Here is an 18,839-nt window from a genome sequence, read left to right on the forward strand (position 1 = left end):
GACGGAGGTGGCTACAGTCAGCGTCATGACTCTCCACTCCAGGTAGCCGCTGGGTGTCACGTAGACACCAATGGGCCAACGGCTGTGCTATTGATCCTGGTGTTTTCTGCTGCATGCGGTCCTGGGTTCTGTTCCACTGCACCTTACGCACTGGCTAGATTTTCTTACACTAAATGAGACGCAGCTTTCTAAACAAACCGAGGGGAAACTAGAGCACATCCACCGGCAGTGACTTTGAAAAGGAGCAGCTGATAAATCAGAAACCAGGGACAACAGTTCTGAGCTTACGCAAACCTACTGCCCTGGCTAAGATACAAAAATACATCATACACTAGCCCACAGGGCAGCAGAGTCAGAAAAAGGATACAGTTGTTACCTTGACTCTGGCTAGATCGTGAGGGTTCAGGACAGAACCTTGGAAAAATTCCACCTGAGTGAAATGTCTTTTAAAAAGAGCTTCAAGCTCAAGGTTCGGGGAAACACTGGGGAGAAAAAAAAACCAATACGAGACAGTTAGTGAACAGCAATTCATTGTTTTAAAAAAAAAACATGCAAAGGTTTAGACAAGAGAAATACAAGCAGTGACAATGGAGACTTTGTTGCTGTAATAATGGTTTAATGCAAAGTGACTTTGGATGAATGCTAATGTGACTCAGGGGTCACCTCACTGATCGAAGCCCCAGCACACTGAAATTTGTTAAGAAACAGTTATTAGATTCATGGATGAAGTTTGACTCTTAGAACAGAAATTAAAACTGCAGTTAGGAGGAATAAATGGGGGAAGTATCAGCAAGGTCAAATAATAAATACTGAAAGGCCTGAAAGTGATAAGGGGATCGTAAGGGGATCGTAAAATGCAAGACAACACAGGGTGGTGGTACCATAGCTAGACAAAATGAAGCCGAAAAGTCATAAAATGTCCTTAAAGAAACATAACAAAACATTCCTCAGAAAGATAAGAGAAAGGCCTCGTCAGCCAGGTAGAAAGAGGCAGTGAGAAATGTCTTCCTGCACCACACTTGGATTATAGATGATTGACACTAGATAGATCACAGCCCACCGAAATAACTATAAGAATAGAGGGCTGAGAGGGGGAATCAGACAGCGAGGGGCGAAGGCTTCTTCAAGGTGAAAATCAATGCTGGCTCAGGCCTAACACCTTGACTAAGTTTAGCCTCTGAGGTGGATCAATGCTGGCTTACGCCTAACACCTCCAACAGCTTGGGGGGACGAATCAACAGACTGATGTGCTGACTGCAGAGACTTGCTGACCCGAGACCTCCACGCTGCCTCATCAGACATCCAACCAACTGTCCGTCCGGTTGCGGTGTTCCGCTTCGGGAGTTGTAGATCGCTTTCTACTGTCACGGGTTGTATGTCTATTATACTCAGCTTATAACCATATGTAATATCTGATTATGCTTTAAAACTGTAGCTCTTTAATAAAAGCCTTACAACTTTTAAAGCCCTGTTGGGTAATCTGTGTGTGAGCCTGTGATCCTAATCTTACAAGTCGAGAGGTGAGACTCTCGCCCTACGTCCAGCAGCTCAACTCATGCTTTTAAGACACTCCTTACGAGCTATCGCTTTGACCAAGATGTTGGTCACCTGTCCTAATATCTCCTTAGGTGGCTCGGTGTCAAAGTTCCTTGGGACGTTTTACTACGTTAAAGGCGCTATATAAATGCAAGTTGTTGTTGTTGCTGCTCGGACCCAGTGCAAAGTAACATTTCGGAAGTTGCTGGATGGTGCCGTGGAAGGTCTGTGAGCTGAAATATAATGTTGGATATTTTTAGCGTTGGGGGGGGAGAAGCCGCACGCCCCGCCCGCATTCAAACAGTAAACTTGATCTGGCTGAAGAGCCGAATGGGTTTTGCCACTAGGCAATGTGCGACTCGCAGCTGGCAGTATAACTCAGGTCTGCCAGCTCCACTCTGCACGCCACAGGCAGTGGCATAATGCACCTTTAATGTAAGCCGTGCAACTGGAAACCTGATAGAATGTATCGGAATGGGATCAGACAGGATCGTACAGCACAGAAGGAGGCCATTCAGCCCATCGTGCTTGCGTCAGCTCTCTGAAAGAGCAACCAATTAGTCCCACTCCCCTGCTCCTTCCCCATAGCCCGGTAAATTTTTAAGTATTTATTCAATTCCCTTTTGAAAGTAACTATTGAATCTGCTTCCACCGCCCTCTCAGGCAATGCATTCCAGATCACAACAACTCGCTGAGGAAAATAAATTCTCATCTCCCCTGGCTTTTTTTTTGCCAATTATCTTAAATCTGTGTCCTCTGGTTACCGACCCCCCTATCACTGGAAACAGTCTCTCCCTATCTACTCTATCAAAACCCCTCATAATCATATCTGAATAAGAACATAAGAAATAGGAGCAGGAGTCGGCCATTCGGCCCCTCGAGCCTGCTCCACCATTCAATAAGATCATGGCTGATCTGATCTTGGCCTCATCTCCACTTCCCTGCACTATCCCCATATCCCTCGGTTCCCTTAATATTCAAAATTCTACCGCTCTCTGTCTTGAATATACTCAACGACTGAGCCTCCACAGCCCTCTGGGGTCGAGAATTCCAAAGATTCACCACCCTCTGAGTGAAGAAATTTCTCCTCATCTCAGTCCTAAATGGCCGACCCCTTATTCTGAGACTGTGACCCCTGGTTCTAGACTCCCCAGCCAGGGGAAACATCCTCCCTGCATCTACCCTGTCAAGCCCTGTAAGAATTTTGTATGTGTCAATGAGATCACCTCTCATTCTTCTAGGATAGGATCTGACAGCCCCTGCCAGCTCTCTAGAATACCTTAAGTATTATTCCTAACTAGAGATTTTTAATGCTTTCCTGTGAGTGATTCAGTGCTCCCAATGGGTAAATCGTGACCGCATGGAGCCCAGGTCGGAGAACGGGCTACAACATTCCAGCTCCAATCCTCCGACCCGCCACCCCGGGGGAATGTGTCTCCCTATAGATCCTGATGTGATTTTACAGAGCAAAAAAAAAAGGTTTCTAGAACCTGTTCGTTTGAAATGGATTGATTTTAATTTGCCGTCCTTCTGGTGTTTTGGTCTGTACATATTGCGCTCAACAATTATCAAAAGTAACATCTTGCACAATCCACTTGACACATTCCCTCAGCTCCTTACAGCTCTCATGGGGGATTCTGCTTGCCAACAGAGACCAATTGCTTGAGATTACACACTCAGAGGCTCGGGAGGCGGCAGGCAGCATCTTTCCAAAGCCTACAGTCTAATTCAGCACCGGGGCAGACGTGTTAGGGACGGTTGAGAGAGGTGCCACCAAGATGCAGGGCAAAGGTTTGCGCGTCAGGGTTCCCTTGTTGTCGGCTCCTGATCATCAGGCTGGCCTCCTGGTGCCATTGTGAGCTGGGGGTGAGTCCCCTCCCCATGGCCCCCAAGAGAAACAGTCAGGTGAGTCACCCAGGGCTACTGCCTCTTACATCCTGCCACTTACACAGCAGCCCTGGCTCAGGGAGACAAGGAGATGATTCTCTGACCCCCTTCAGCTGGGGAAATAGCACAAATCACTAAAGCGAAGGAAACGGGGGGGGGGGGGGAATGTAGAAGGAATATTTAAAAAAATGAGTGGTTCTGAATAAGAAAAATAGGAATACTGTAACCTCTAAATACTCTGATCGTTTTCAAATTCAGGTCTGAAGGGCAGCTAACTGACACCGCCATCTAGTGGTTCCACAACAAAATGCAGAGAAATACAAATTTATTAAGTAACATTGAAAACAGAACTGTAATGAATCCTCAATTAAGCTCTGAAAGATTTACTGAATAGACAGGTCCTTTCTATAAAAAGATTTAAAAAAATATTTTCTCTCTTTTTGATGGGCCTGTAGCGAATTGGGCTTGTATTGTGCCAGAAGCTGACACAATCTGCGAGAGTTTGGTATGATTCAGCATCACCCTCCCGCGGGAAATTGGAATAAGCAGATTTATTCACGGGATTGCTATCCCCCCCCCTTTCCTCTCCTCGCAGGAAGGCACTGACCTCTGGCTGATGTATGATTCCACATTGGTGCCAGGCACCCGGAGCTAGCGCAGATCCAAATGGCCGTTATTAATGTGCGAGTCTCGACCAGCGAGTGGGCCTGTGGGTTATTCCGCCTTTAGGTGCATCACAGGCCGAGTCAGACCCAGTCCCCTGCTCAATGTTCACAGGTGCAAACCTTTCCGACTGTGCTCACTAAGCTAGTTAGCTGCCTGGGCTGAGATGCTGCCCTTCCTAACCCAAGTTGGGATCGAAGCCAGCTGCAGGGCACTGGCCCAAGCTGAGGTCAGCTCATTCAGCACGACGCAAGGCACTGCCCCCCACCCCCAGCCCACAGCCTGGCACTTTCCTGGTTTGTGTGTTTTAGCTACTCGCTGCGTAATCTCGCGGAGCCTTTGAGGGGCCCCTCCCCCCCCGGGGATCATTTCACATAATTGCAATCCACAGCCACGGTTTAAGAAAATCAGCAGCTACAGATGCTGCTGGGACGAAGTGAGTGAATTGCTCGGCTCCCCTGCTGATGTGTTAATCCAGAGAACAGAAGACTGGAACCACAGGCAATGAATCAAATCATCACTGCCATCAATAATGGAGCTCACAGTGGCCCAGCCAAGGCTACAGTCATGCTAATCTATTTAGCATCATTTCTAAAATGAGATGAAGCAGGGAAGTTGTTTAAAACGATGTTTTATTCCACTGCACGCACATCGCTTTAATATTCCCCCCGTGTCCTCTTCAACAATAACAACAACTTGCATTTAGATAGCGCCTTTAACGTAGTAAACCCCCCCCCCACCCAAGGCATTTCACGGGAGTGATTATCAAACAAAATTTCACACCAAGGCACATAATGGGATATTAGAACAGGTGGCCAAAAGCTTGGCCAAAGAAGTAGGTTTTGAGGTGCATCTTAAAGGAGGAGAGAGAGATAGAGAGGTGGAGCGGTTTAGGAAGGGAATTAGAGAGCTTAGGGCCCAGGCAGCTGAAGCCACGGACGTCAATGGTGGAGCGAAGAAAATCAGGGACGCGCAAGAGGTCAGAATTGGAGCAGCACAGAGATCCCAAAGAATTGTAGGGCCAGAGGAGGTTACAGAGGTAGGGAACACACCTGCTGGGAGATTTTGTACTTACGGTGTCACATTTATGGTCACACATACAGGAGCCCTTTACTTCAGTATCTGGAAGGGCATCATATTCGCAATGGTTCAGGGGTGAAGACCCAGTGTCTGGCCCATACAGACCATTAAGGTCTCCCATCTGATTGCAAGTCTGATCGCGAGTCTGATCGCTAGCGAGACAGCAGCAGTGCTACAAATGACCACATCGCCCCTGGGCTAGGCGGGGAATTTTAGCCTGATCGCTGCCCAGTGTTCTGGTGCAAGTTCTTGACCTTTTCTCATTCTGGGTGTTGCGTGTTGCTAGCATTTTACATCGGATTTCCAGGTTTTCTTTCCCTAGATTGTTCCACGGCTTGTGCTGAGGACACTAATCTGGAAAAACTGATGAATGGAATCTCAGTGGTTGGCAAGCTCTTGAAATCTTATAGGTGTTTAACAATAGGACACGATCTTTACATCCAAAAAAGTGCTGGAGAATCAGAGCGACTTTAAATATTTTCTTTGTTTTTCTGAATTCCTCCTCTGCTGAAGGCTAACACTCGGCGGGGGCGGGGGCTGGAGGGAGGGGGAAGGGCGGGCGAAGTATGGCTCCATGGGTATTGGTTGCCCTTCAGTACCTTGCCCAAGTGGCCAAGAGTGAGCCGGGACAGTAAGTACGGGCAGACCACGGGGGTGTCTTCAAACCCGTTCCCTGTTCTCAGCTGGGGTCACGGGGTGATAATCAAGACAGACAGACAGACTACGGCTGATTTTCCTCTGCCCCAGCCCAGGGACAGCGCTGCGCGACCACTACCACAGCCAAGATCATCTGCTGAAGCCAGGGCCTTCCTTGGGCTAATTGCTCAGTTATGGCACGGTCTAACTGAACCACCAGTCCAGTTTCCAATTGGCCTTCCAGTAATTGTGAAAACGAGACACAAAAAGTTGCATTTTCCAAACAATGGGCTTTTTTTAATAAAGGGCACGAGCATGCGTGAACATGGAATAAGACCACATTCCATACTTGTGTATTTGTGGGCAGTCTGCAGTCTTCCCTCTCCCCATTTCACACACGTCTAAGCAAAGAGGCTCACATATATGTACAAGATTTAAAAAAGAAAATCTGGCTTTGGACTGGGCAAAATCAATGTGCTACCATGGAATATTTCAGTCAATCACTGCATCTCTGCACATTACGTTGCAAATGAAAGTTGTTACTTACTTGTGCAGAAAGACTATTTCTATGTTCACATCATCCCTGTCCTTGTGCAAGAAGTCCTTCAGAAAGTTGGATACACTCTCGAGCGTGATGTGTCCGCACACCACTATATGCCTGTTAAAGTGATAGTAGACCCGATCAACACTCAAGTGTCACAGCTAAGGTCAAAGATTCCTACTGCAATACAGTCTTATTATTTCACCAACTAGATTAGAGGACAAAATGGTGGTGTTGTGACAGGAGATGTTGGGTTTGTTTGTGAAGAAGCAGGGGAGTCTTGGCCTTTTAGAATCCTGTGTCCATCATACAGAAGGAGAGGTGAATGCAAATTTATCCCATAATTCAAATCCCAACGAGATTTCTAACCGGGCCTGAAAGGCCCCTTCCCCCTACCTGATGTGCACCCGTAGTGCCACATTAGCTTTTACTTTACTCTTGATCAAACCTACATTGGGCAAGAGATATAACCAAGCTTCTGATTCATCAAATCCCAATCTGGAGCACTGGCAATTCTGTGATTGGCAAAAAGCAATGCTGTGAAACCCTGGTCTGATCCCTTGCACTGGCTTCAAAAACAAAAGCCTTTCTTCTGCCACTTTCCATGAAGATTGGCTACTCCCGGTGTGACTATGACTCGAAGTTTCAACCTCATATGAAAGCTCGGTAAGTTTAGACAATTTGAAAGATTTTACTTTAAAACACCAATTGATGTTTCGATCAGCGAATGAGGAAGAGGGCATAACAGGAAGAATAAGAACATAAGAAATAGGAGCAGGAGTCGGCCATTCGAGCCTGCTCCGCCATTCAATAAGATCATGGCTGATTTTCTACCTCATCTCCACTTTCTTGCACTATCCTCATATCCCTTGATTCCTTTAATACCAAAAAACTATCGATCTCTGTCTTAAAGATACCCAATGACTGAGCTTCCACAGTCCTCTGGGGTAGAGAATTCCAAAGGTTCACCACCCTCTTGAGTGAAGAAATTTCTCCTATCTCAGTCCTAAATGGGCGACCCCTTATTTATTTATTTTTTGAATGGAGGAGAGACACAGCTGGGCTTTTAAGCACATTAGTAGTGCTCAGTTGTGATGTCTCGCAAACGATCATGTGGCACAGGGAAAGGCCCTGAAATATGGGCCTAGAAATTCAGTGCCCTTAGCACCGATTTTGCGGCGCTAGAGGGCCTAGCGCTGCAATTGGCGCCGGTTCCTAAATTGCCTGGGGCCCTTCCGCGGCGGTAGACCGGTAGCGCTGCGCCGGCACCGATGACGTCATCGGTGTGCGCAGCGTCCCGGTTGCCGTGGTAACCCGGCCCCAAGCCGAAATTCAGTTGCGGCCGCCTCGCCAGTGGCAGCCGCAACTAAGACTCCGGCAAACGAGTGTTGCCGGAGTCTGCGCCGGCGCTTTAAGGAGGCGCGGCGGCCGGCCGCTTTCCCGCCGGCCGCCTGCCCGCAGCTCCCTCCCCGGACTTCTCCCCCCCCCCCCCCCACCGGAACAGATGCAAGCCCGGCACTTGTCCGAGGTGCCGGGCTCATTTTTGAAGAGATTTGCGCGGGCCACGGCCGGGTGCAGGCAGCTCCTCCTTAACGGAAGGAGGAGGCCTGCACTTCCCGAGCCTGCCGCACCGCAGCGGGCGCCGCAGCGCCGGAATAGCGCCGCAATGCGGCGCGTTGCGCCAGTTTTCAGGCGCTAAAACCCTTCAGTAGCGCTGGCAGCCGTTTGGGCGCGGCGCTACTGAATTTTTGGCGCGCGCAAAGGGACTTAGCGCCGGCACTAACTTCCGGCGCTAAAGCCCTGGCGCAGCGCAAACTCAATTTCTAGGCCATGGTTTGTTGCTGCCTGAATAAACACAATGGCCTGAGTGCTGTTCTGAATCAGTTGTAAGGAGGAACACTAGCCACAGCCACACGCAACCCGCAGTAAGCAACTTAGAGTTTACCCAAAGTCCAAAGTTGCAGACCCCGTCAATACTCGGGGGGCGAAATTGGGTGCCTTTATGGCTCCCGCTAGCGCCCCAGGAGGGGACTAACGGGGCGCAAATGGCTTTGTGACCAGGCACGGCGCGGCGCTAAGATCGACTCCCGCCATATTCGGCGGGAGTTTTACGGTGGTGCTACGGCGTTGCACCCCGAACTCCTTTGCCCGGAGACCGTGACGTCATCGCCGTGCGCATCGCCCCGGACCCGAAATTGATTTCTGCCCCCGTGCAGCAGCGCCGGTCGAAAACACCGACAGCTGCAGGAGGCGTGCATCGGGCGGGTGGGGGGCCGCTTCGGGGGCGATGATTAAAGGCGAGATGGCCGAGGTAAGTAAAATTAAAAAAAACTTACCTTTCTTGTTCCAGTTTTTTTTTTCCAGGTTCCTGCCCGCGATCGATCAGCCCGGCACTCTGCTTGAAGTGCCGGGGCTGATCGCGGCTGCCTTGGTGGTCCAGGCAGGTACGTTTTATATTGCAGAGCTTACAGCGATGGCCCTTCCCTTTTAGGGAGGGAAGGAGCCTTGGAACGCGGCGGCGCTGCACGGCCCAGTGTGCAGCGCTGCTGAAGTCTCCACCCCGACTGCTGCCGATCGCGCTCCAAGAAGGAAGTGGGGGGCTTGATTTGGCATTCCACTTCCTTCCTGGAGCGCAAAGCCGAATTTTTTTTAAATTTAGAAACATTAGTGTCTGGCGCTAATTTTATCAACTTTTAAAATTTAGCGCCCCAAAACGGGGCTGTAATGAATTTCTCCCCCTTGGTTTCGCCTTGTACCAAGCATAGGCCTGAACATACTCAAACCCCTGATGAATTTATACCTTCTTTTTCCTTCACTGCTGCCTTATAGAATCACATTGGAAATGATGAGAAAGATATTTGAAATGTGATAAGAATGGAATACGTGGATCTGTGAATACCACAGCAATCAGATTAGTCTGGTTTTTGTGTTTTATGGTTTGCCTGTAGTGCAAGGTTTTCTATCTGTGTCGAGACTGATGAGGGGAAATCAATTGTCAAGTTTGATAAAAGTCTAACAGAACATTGAAGAGTTATTGAGGTGACACGTTAAGAGTTAGTGCCAGACAGGCAGAGGTTCAGATGGATGTGAGGCAATTAGACAGTTCCCAGCACACACAATTTCAAAAGAGAGTTGAGAAAGTGGCTTATTCAGACAGTCGTGTTGCATCAGGGCTGGTAACCATTTAATTCAACAGGCTGAGAAAACTAAAATCAGGTCTGGTAATCCCCCAAATGACATGTTGGCCTTTATTGCTACAATTGTACAAGGCCTTGGTGAGACCACACCTGGAGTACTGTGCACAGTTTTGTTCTCCTTATCTAAGGAAGGATATACTTGCCTTAGAGGCGGTGCAACAAAGGTTCACTAGATTGATTCCGGGGATGAGAGGGCTGTCCTATGATGAGAGATTGGGTAGATTGGGCCGATACTCTCTGGAGTTTAGAAGAATGAGAGGTGATCTCATTGAAACATATAAGATTCTGAGGGGGATTGACAGGGTGGTTGTTGAGAGGTTGTTTCCCCTGGCAGGAGAGTTTAGAACTAGTGGGCATAGTCTCAGGATAAGGGGTCATAGAAACATAGAAGATAGGAGCAGGAGTAGGCCATTCGGCCCCTTGAGCCTGTTCCGCCATTTAATGAGATCATGGCTGATCATCCAAATTCAGTACCCTGTCCCTGCCTTCTCCCCATATCCCTTGATCCCTTTAGCCTTAAGAAATATATCTAACTCCTTCTTGAATATATTTAATAAGTTGGCTTCAACTGCCTTTTGTGGTAGAGAATTCCACAGGTTCACCACTCTCTGGGTGAAGAAATTCCTCCTCATCTCAGTCCTAAATGGCTTACCCCTTATCTTAGACTGGACTCCCCCGCCATCGGGAACATCCTTCCTGCATCTAGTCTTTCTAGTCCTGTTAGAATTTTATAAGTTTCAATGAGATCCCCTCTCATTTATAAGTTTCAATGAGATCCCCTCTCATTCTTCTAAACTCTAGCGAATATAAGCCTTTTAAGACCGAGATGAGGAGAAATTTATTCACTCAGAGGGTTGTGAATCTTTGGCAATCTCTACCCCAGAGGGCTGTGAATGATCAGTCTTTGAGTATATTCAAGGCTGAGGGCGATAGATTTTTGGACTCTAGGGGAATCAAGGGATATGGAGATCAGGTGGGAAAGTGGAGTTGAGGTCGAAGATCAGCCATGATCTTATTGAATAGCGGAGCAGGCTCGAGGGGCCGTATAGCCTGCTCCTGCTCCTAATTCTTATGATGTTATGTTTTAATATACCAACCGAATTTCACAAACCCCACACCAACCCAATAAACCCCGTCACAAAGCAGTTGCTACTATCCAAATTCTCACAGTTAGACGAGATACTGGAGGGCTGCCGGTGTCAGTGGAACTGCCTTTCAGCAGCGGAAGAGAACAAAATTGGGGTCAAATAAAAAACTTGATTTATTGTTGGGCAGAAAAATTGTGAAGTGTGAATAATGCGCAGTGAATATAAAAGCTGGATAACTGCTGTAAATGATAAGTAGTCTAAGAGATACACTAACAGCACGCAGTCATCGGGGAATTCTCATTCCACTGTGTGCATATAAATCCCAAGGGAGGTCACTGCTTTCTCTTGTGGGCTGCATAATGTAATGCGACATACTAAATTATTACTAATAGACCAGATGAAATGTGGCAAAACCAATGGTGGCAGCATGGCTGCAGTGATCGCCGCGGGTCGCTGTGCTGCCCTTCGGGGGGGGGGGGGTTCGAACAGAATTAGAACATAAGAACATAAGACGTAGGAGCAGGAGTCGGTCATTCGGCCCCTCGAGCCTGCTCCGCCATTTAATAAGATCATGGCTGATCTGATCTTGGCCTCAACTCCACTTCCCTGCCCGCTCCCCATAACCCTTACCATTCAAATTGGTAAGAAATTAGCTAAGAAACTCTCCTGGGATTTTAAACCGAGGATCCAATTGACTCCAACAACTGTCTGAGAAAGTATGGAAAGCGACTGTGTGGCATTTGTTAAGATGGCCAATGTATCACTGAATCTGTTCTTATTTGTAGAGGTGTGGCTGGGTGGGAGGTGCTGCGTTGTCCTGGGTTTTACTTGGTACAGGTTGTGTCGCTGAATGCACTGATGACTCCAGGGACTGTGAGGCCTCAGCTCCCTGATATAATGTATGACCAGAAGTCCAAACAGAAAATACACGGCACGTCAGTCAGCAGCTGATGGGGCCCACGGTTTAGCTGCTCTCAAGCACCTTTCACTGTTTTTATTTCAGATTTCCCCCGTGTGCAGGTTGTCCGCTCATTTCAATGCCAACATCCTTTTCTGAAGTGTAGTCACTGTTGTTCCTACATTACAACAGCGACTACACTTCAAAAAGTACTGCATTGGCTGTAAATCACTTTGGGACGTCCTGAGGTTGTGAAAGGCGCTATAGAAATGCAAGTCTTTCTTTCTTATGCTGTCTGTTCGAATAAACTTAGATTTGGCTTTTAGTGCTAAGGCCAGCATTTATTGCCCATCCCCAGTTGCCCTTGAGAAGGTGGCGGTGAGCCGTCTTCTTGCAGTCCGCGTGGTGATGGTGCTCTCACAGTGCTGGTAGGGAGGGAGTTCCAGGATTTTGGCCCAGCGACGATGAAGGATCGGCCGATATACTTCCAAGTCAGGATGGTATGTGACTTGGAGGGGAACTTGGAGGTGGTGGTGTTCCCATGCGCCTGCTGCCCTTGTTACTTCTAGGTGGTAGAGGTTGCGGGTTTGGGAGGAACTGCCGAAGAAGCCTTGGTGAGTTGCTGCAGTGCATCTCATAGATGGAACACACTGCAGCCACGGTGCGCACGGTGGTGGAGGGAGTGAATGTTTAAGGTGGTGGATGGGGTGCCAATCAATCCAGATGTTGACAAGGAAGCTGGTATGTGGAGTAATCGTCTCTCACGTAAGAAAGTGGCCATCCCTTGAAGCTCTTTGTTCTTTCTAAAACGCTGGTTAAATCCTCCAGTGAAGCACAGATGTTCCTACCAGACTGCTCTTGGCGAGTTTGCAGAACATTACGTGATTAGGATCTCATGGGAGCATTTCAGGTTTCTAAGTTCCAATTTAAAATAACATTCTTAGTTTGAATGCAAAGTGGAAAGGACAAAGTGAAGAGATGCAGATGTACTTGGAGGAGGTAAAGCAAAGACTTGAAACAAAAGAGATCGTTTCTCCAGAGAGTCTTTTGTAATAATTATATAAAAAGAGGTGTGTGTGTGAGTGTATATAATCCGTCTATTTGTGTGTATATATATATACTATGTGTTTAGTTTGTCCCGTTTATATTACAGAGCTACTTCAAGTAGGAGAAGATCTATAATAGGCTTGGCTGTGGTAACCGCCCCATTTGTATTGTATGGCAGATTCCACAGCACAGGCAGCAAAAGACAAACCGCTGTGGTTTGCATGTCCACATTTGTTTGCAGATTGCAACTCGCAACTTGCCTTTCCCACTTTTATTTTCCTGTAAAGTCCCGAAACCTGGGAGCCACATCTCCGGCCCTTTGCAGCCGGAATAATGGTGGCCGACAGAGCAACAGCTGTTTCCCGTTCTACTCTGGCACCGCAGCATCTGAAGGTGCGGGGACCAATCACGCCTTGAAGTGGCTTCTAGCCTCCCACAGAGGCAGCCGCGTTGACCGATTGACCTCACAGTAACGGCAGCTTCAGAGCACTTTTAATGAGTTTTACCAACAGTGTGAATCATACTGTGGAGTGGATGAGAGGCTGGTAGTGTTTTAATTCTGTGCCTTAATTATTTTGACTTATCTGAGGAAGGATGTTCTTGCCATGGAGGGAGTGCAGCGAAGATTCACCAGACTGATACCTGGGATGGCAGGAATGACGTATGAGGAGAGATTGGGTCGATTGGGCTTATACTCGCTGGAGTTTAGAAGAATGAGAGGGGATCTCATTGAAACTTATAAAATTCTAACAGGACTAGACAGACTAGATGCAGGAAGGATATTCCCGATGGTGGGGGAGTCCAGAACCAGGGGTCACAGTCTAAGGATAAGGGGTAAGCCATTTAGGACAGAAATGAGGAGGAATTTCTTCACCCAGAGAGTGGTGAACCTGTGGAATTCTCTACCACAGAAGGCAGTAGAGGCCAATTCATTAAATATATTCAAGGAGTTAGATATATTTCTTAAGGCTAAAGGGATCAAGGGATATGGGGAGAAGGCAGGGACAGGGTACTGAGTTTGGATGATCAGCCATGATCTCACTGAATGGCGGAGCAGGCTCGAGGGGCCGAATGGCCTACTCCTGCTCCTATCTTCTATGTTTCTATGTTTAATTTCAACTGTGAGTGTTGCTCCGGCCTCTGGGCGCTGGTTGGGAGAGGTTACTCGGCCTGGTTGGAGGAGGAAGCTGATCTAACATAAGAAGACACGTTAACTGATCTAGATTGCTTCACGGGTTATGCCATTATAATAGATGTTACATCTTCCTCAGGGTTGGGTGGAGTAACTCAGACGGTGTCGACAGCACTCACTGCTTAAATAAAAGTATTTCAAGAAACAGCTCAGTTGGTGAAGGCAATGCCATCTGGACCAGAAGGTCCTAGGTTGAATTCCACACTGTGCTGAGTTAGTTATTCTCAGCAGAACAACAGCAAGGGACAGAAAAATGGCTAAAAATAGAGGGACACTAAACATCGGAATCTCTTTAAAAGTAAAACAGCTACAAATATTTCCTTTTATTTTCACCAAGGTTGCAGTAGCGGTAATGTAATTGGTCTCAAGGACTCTGGGTTGGGGAGGTGAAAATCAGCCATGGTTCGTGCTCCTGATGACGATCCAGTGACCACTGCTGGAACACGTACGCGTCCGGGCACTGGGTGGAGACAAGGTCTGTCTTGGCAGTGATATCCCACCCCCCACATCAAATCGACTGCTGGCACTCACTGCATGGAGAATGGTCACTTGAGCAAGGTCATGGAGGGCTCGTGCTGCCTGCTGATCCCCATCAACAGTCAACACCCTCGGAGAAATTGGTGAAAATAATTTTTTGAACTGCTTTAAAGAGATTCTGATGTTTAGACTCTGTCTATTTTTTGGCCACTTTTCAGTTCTCACCTCCTGACAATGTTAACATCTTGCTGAGATATAGTTCGACTGGCATCATGTCCTGCGCTGCCTCACGTAAGTAGCCATTGCTCATAATCAACCTCAGCAAGTGTCGGCAGAATATTTTTCCAAGGGGACATCACAGCTGAGCTTGATCCTGTTCTTATGCAACATCCACAAGGCACACTTCCATCAGGGAACCTTAGGTAGTAAACAGGAGCAGGAGCATTCGCTGAAATTCTTCTCTCTAATGGAGGCCAGTTGTAGCATTCTGACCACCTGAGATCAGCTAACTTAGCAAAAATCATAGAATCGTAGAATAGTACAGCAGAGAAGGAGGCCATTCGGCCCACTGAGTCTGCGCCAGCTCCTTCAAAGGCCAATCCTGCTAGTCCCATTCCCCGACTCTTTCTCCATATCCCTGCAATTTTTTCTCCTTCAAATATTTACCCAATTCCCTTTTGAAGGCTGCTATTGAATCTGTTTCCACCAATAGGAGCAGGAGTAGGCCATTTGGCCCTTCGAGCCTGCTCCACCATTCAATAGGCAGTGCATTCCAAATCCCAACCACTCGCTGCGTAAAAAAGTTTTTCCTCATGTCGCCTTTGGTTCTTTTGCCAATCACCTTAAATCTGTGCCCTCAGGTTATCGACCCTTCAGCCATTGGAAACAGTTTCTCTATACAAACCCTTCATGATTTTAAACACCTCTATCAAATCTCCTCTTAGCCTTCTCTGCTCTAAGGAGAACAACCCCAGCTTCTCCAGTCTATCCACGTAACTGTAATCCCTCATCCCTGGAACCATTCCAGTAAATCTCTTCTGTACCCGCTCCAAAACCGTCACGTCCTTCCCAAAATGTGGTGCCCAGGATTCGACACAATACTCCAGCTCAGGCTGAACTAGTGTTTTACTTAGGAGACTCTCTGAGAACAAATAAAAATGCTGGAATAATGAGTATCGAATTTAAGCTGCTGAGATAACAAATTTGTACTCACAAATGTGTGGACACAGAATTCCAATCATGTCCCAAAAGGAACAGAATGCAATGACCAGGAGTGAGGTTAAAATATACGAGGCTTGGACAATAGCACAGACATTGCTGGGAGGAGGAAGGGAGGAGGCACTTCTAATACAACAAAAAAAGGAAGTGGCCATTAAAGCTTAATATTTGCGTTGAGGCCCGGGAATTAGTTTTTACGGGAGTTGTAAATTAATTCTTGAGGAGTGGGATAGCTACACAAGCAGTCAATTAAATTTCAAGCAAAACATTTCATCCTTTTATTAATTAAAATCTCTGGGGCTTTAAAACAGCAGAAATTAGATAGGCATAGAACCCAATAACTTTTTAAAAATAATTTAACAGAACATTAAGTTGTGTGAATCTGTGTAACTTCGATTAGAAGATGAAAGCACATCTGAAGTAATCTGGTCATTAGATGAGTTCGCAGTAGAGGTAATTGATAATTAGGAAAATATTCAACATAAGTCACCTCCATCGTTAAGAGTGTAAAAATATAATCTTACAAAAAAAATCTACAATCAGATGGAAACATCTTTTAGAGAAACAACAGTAACCATTTCCTCAAACATTTGTTCCTGTTGGGTGTCTAGTTTATAAATCTGAACAGAAACATTTGGGTTTTCAGGCTTTAAGCTCCTGTATATATCTCTTCCCCTGGTAAAGAAAAGGCTCAAGTGGTAAGTACCATACAATGAATAATACAGTAAAGGCCGGTTGGCACTTCTGTAATTAATTTTTTCATCATTTTGATTTCTTTTGCTCCGCCAAGTGCTGAGCACCACTCCCCAGATCCGCCAAGAACCTTCGCCCAGGTTGCTAGAGTATCAGGTAGGAGCGAAGTGAGAGGAACGAAGCTGTGAAAGATCTATTAATGTCCACTCTGCATCTCCCTCCTCCCTCTCTTTAATGGCTGGCTGAGACTGGGAGCTTGTCACATGGGGATCTTATGTCTGGCCATTCAGTGGCCAATCATGCTGGTGCACCAATCTGGTGTTCTGTCATGCCATGCAGAACCTCCAATTTTCAAGAGTTTCTATAATTGCTGTAGAGCCCTAGTGAATCGGGAGAGAATCAATTTGAAATATCAATACAGACCAGATAGGCTGGCTAGAAAAGATCAATTCTGATTATTTTATTTTGAGATTTGTTTTGGAGGTTCACTGCCTTCCATAATCTAAATGGAAGGAAGGCCAGTAGTTCTGGGAACCTGTAGTCGCCTGCAGGAACTGGTTCCTCGAGGGAGAGGTTGAAAGCTGCTGGCTATATCACAGAGTTGCCACCAACAGCCCTACCCATTAACTCCAGGATCCCAATGGTTTGGAAAGTTCTACAGAGGCATTGCTTCACACAGCCCTAGAAGACAGGCAGAAGTTTGTGGATAATTGGAGACTTAGGCCAGTGAGCCTCTTCTGCACCACCAAGGATTTCGACATATACCCACCACCAGATAGCAGGCACCTGATACATACCCACAAATAGCCTGGCAGGATTCAGAGATATACCCACCACCAGACAGCAGACACTTGATGCATACCCACAAATAGCTTGGCAGGATTCAGATATATACCCACCACCAGACAGCAGACACTTGATGCATACTCACAAATAGCCTGGCAAGATTGAGAAACATAACTGGACTGCCAGCGTTCAGCACACACCCTTAAATTGTTTGGCATTGATTGTGAAAGCACATCCAACACAAGGTTTCTACACACAAATGCATTGCTCCAAAGAGTTTGGGAGTGATTCGGATTACTATCTGCGACAAGACTGATGGGGATCAGGCCTCTCCTTCCCTTCCCTTTCCCCGGACAGCCAGTGTCTCAGATACAAATCCACCAGCACCAGAATGAGAGGGGAAACAGACCCTCAGTCATGAAAATCCACGACTGAAATTCAAAATAAAGCAATAAAAGTACCCTTACCTTATCGTGATGGAGAAAAGCATTCGGTATAAAACTGACTGCCACAGGTGAACATTTATCTCAAATGTGTAACATTTTACCCGCCCCCCGCTCTCTTTCCTAAAGACACAGCCCCTTTTCAATCTTAATTTTTGGGATAATTATGCGAAGGAGGCCAATTTGGAAAAGTCCAGGTTCTACACTTACGCTTGAGCTCAAGAAATTAATTTAAAATATGCAGAACTGAAACGCCCCGAAATAATTGCTGGAAAAAAGGAGCAATCTATTCTATTCTGCTAAAAACAAAGATTGACTGAATTCTGCTTCAGGATCTTTTTGACGGGAATTTTATGATGTTTGAAATTAGAAACCTTATTTACATCAGAAGTCTCGGTGCTCAATAACATATTGTATGCAGGTGGCTAACACCAGCCACTTACAATTACGGTGCGACTCCTTTTACAATGTGAGGTGCTAAGACTACTTAAGTGCACAGTTATTTTTATTCCCTCCCAGTAAGGCTGCTGCAGGATTTCCTCATTCTGCATTACTGGGGACAGGGGGTTCCGCTCGCTTGGCATCACTAAGACGTGCCGCCCTGTTCCCTTGATAATGCCAGCTCGCAGGGAGCTCAGCTGGTCACCGCATGTTTCTGCCACTCCTGTTTTCTGACGAGCTGTGTGGTGCCTTAAATCCTGCACCGGTCATCACACTGCAGCAGCACATCACTCAGGAAATCCAAGTGGACAACAAGGTCCACTGATTGTAAACTTCTTAAGAACTCAAGAAACAGGAGCAGGAGTCGGCCATTTGGCCCCTCGAGCCTGCTCCGCCATTCAGTAAGATCATGGCTGATCTCCGACCTCAACTCCACTTTCCTGCACTATCCCCATATCCCTTGATTCCCTTAATATCCAAAAATCTATCGATCTCTGTCTTGAATATACTCAACGACTGAGCCTCCACAGCCCTCTGGGGTAGAGAATTCCAAAGATTCACCGCCCTCTGAGTGAAGAAATTTCTCCTCATCTCAGTCCTAAATGGCTGACCCCTTATTCTGAGACTGTGACCCCTGGTTCTAGACTCCCCAGCCAGGGGAAACATCCTCCCTGCATCTATCCTGTCAAGCCCTGTAAGAATTTTGTATGTTTCAATGAGATCACCTCTTATTCTTCTAAACTCTAGAGAATATAGGCCTAGTCTACTCAATCTCTCCTCACAGGACAATCCCCCCATCCCAGGAATCAGTCTGGTGAACCTTCGTTGCACTCCCTCTATGGCAAGTATATCCTTCCTTAGGTAAGGAGACCAAAACTGTACACAATACTCCAGGTGTGGTCTCACCAGGGCTCTATATAATTGCAGTAAGACGTCTTTACTCTTATACTCAAATCCTCTATTGGCACCTGCTGCAGTTTGTAGGGTGCTGCAAGCATAAAATAAATGATTCAACT

General features: G+C 46.8%; 1 protein-coding gene across 16 annotated transcripts in view; it reads right to left on the minus strand.

Moving 5' to 3' along the window:
* The window catches only part of kcnma1a (potassium large conductance calcium-activated channel, subfamily M, alpha member 1a), a 1,094,159-nt gene that overhangs the window by 277,450 nt on the left and 797,870 nt on the right, over window positions 1-18,839 (minus strand). For all 16 annotated transcript variants that reach the window (XM_085970505.1, XM_085970490.1, XM_085970491.1 and 13 more), the window contains 2 exons: window positions 6,350-6,460; window positions 377-482 (listed from right to left, as the gene is read on the minus strand). In XM_085970505.1, the coding sequence (XP_085826631.1) occupies window positions 377-482; window positions 6,350-6,460 (217 nt within the window). The remainder of the gene's footprint in view (window positions 1-376; window positions 483-6,349; window positions 6,461-18,839) is intronic.

Source organism: Somniosus microcephalus, chromosome 29 (assembly GCF_052327205.1).
Source record: "Somniosus microcephalus isolate GS21.2 chromosome 29, FLI_Smic_1.0, whole genome shotgun sequence".
Lineage (NCBI taxonomy): Eukaryota > Metazoa > Chordata > Chondrichthyes > Squaliformes > Somniosidae > Somniosus > Somniosus microcephalus.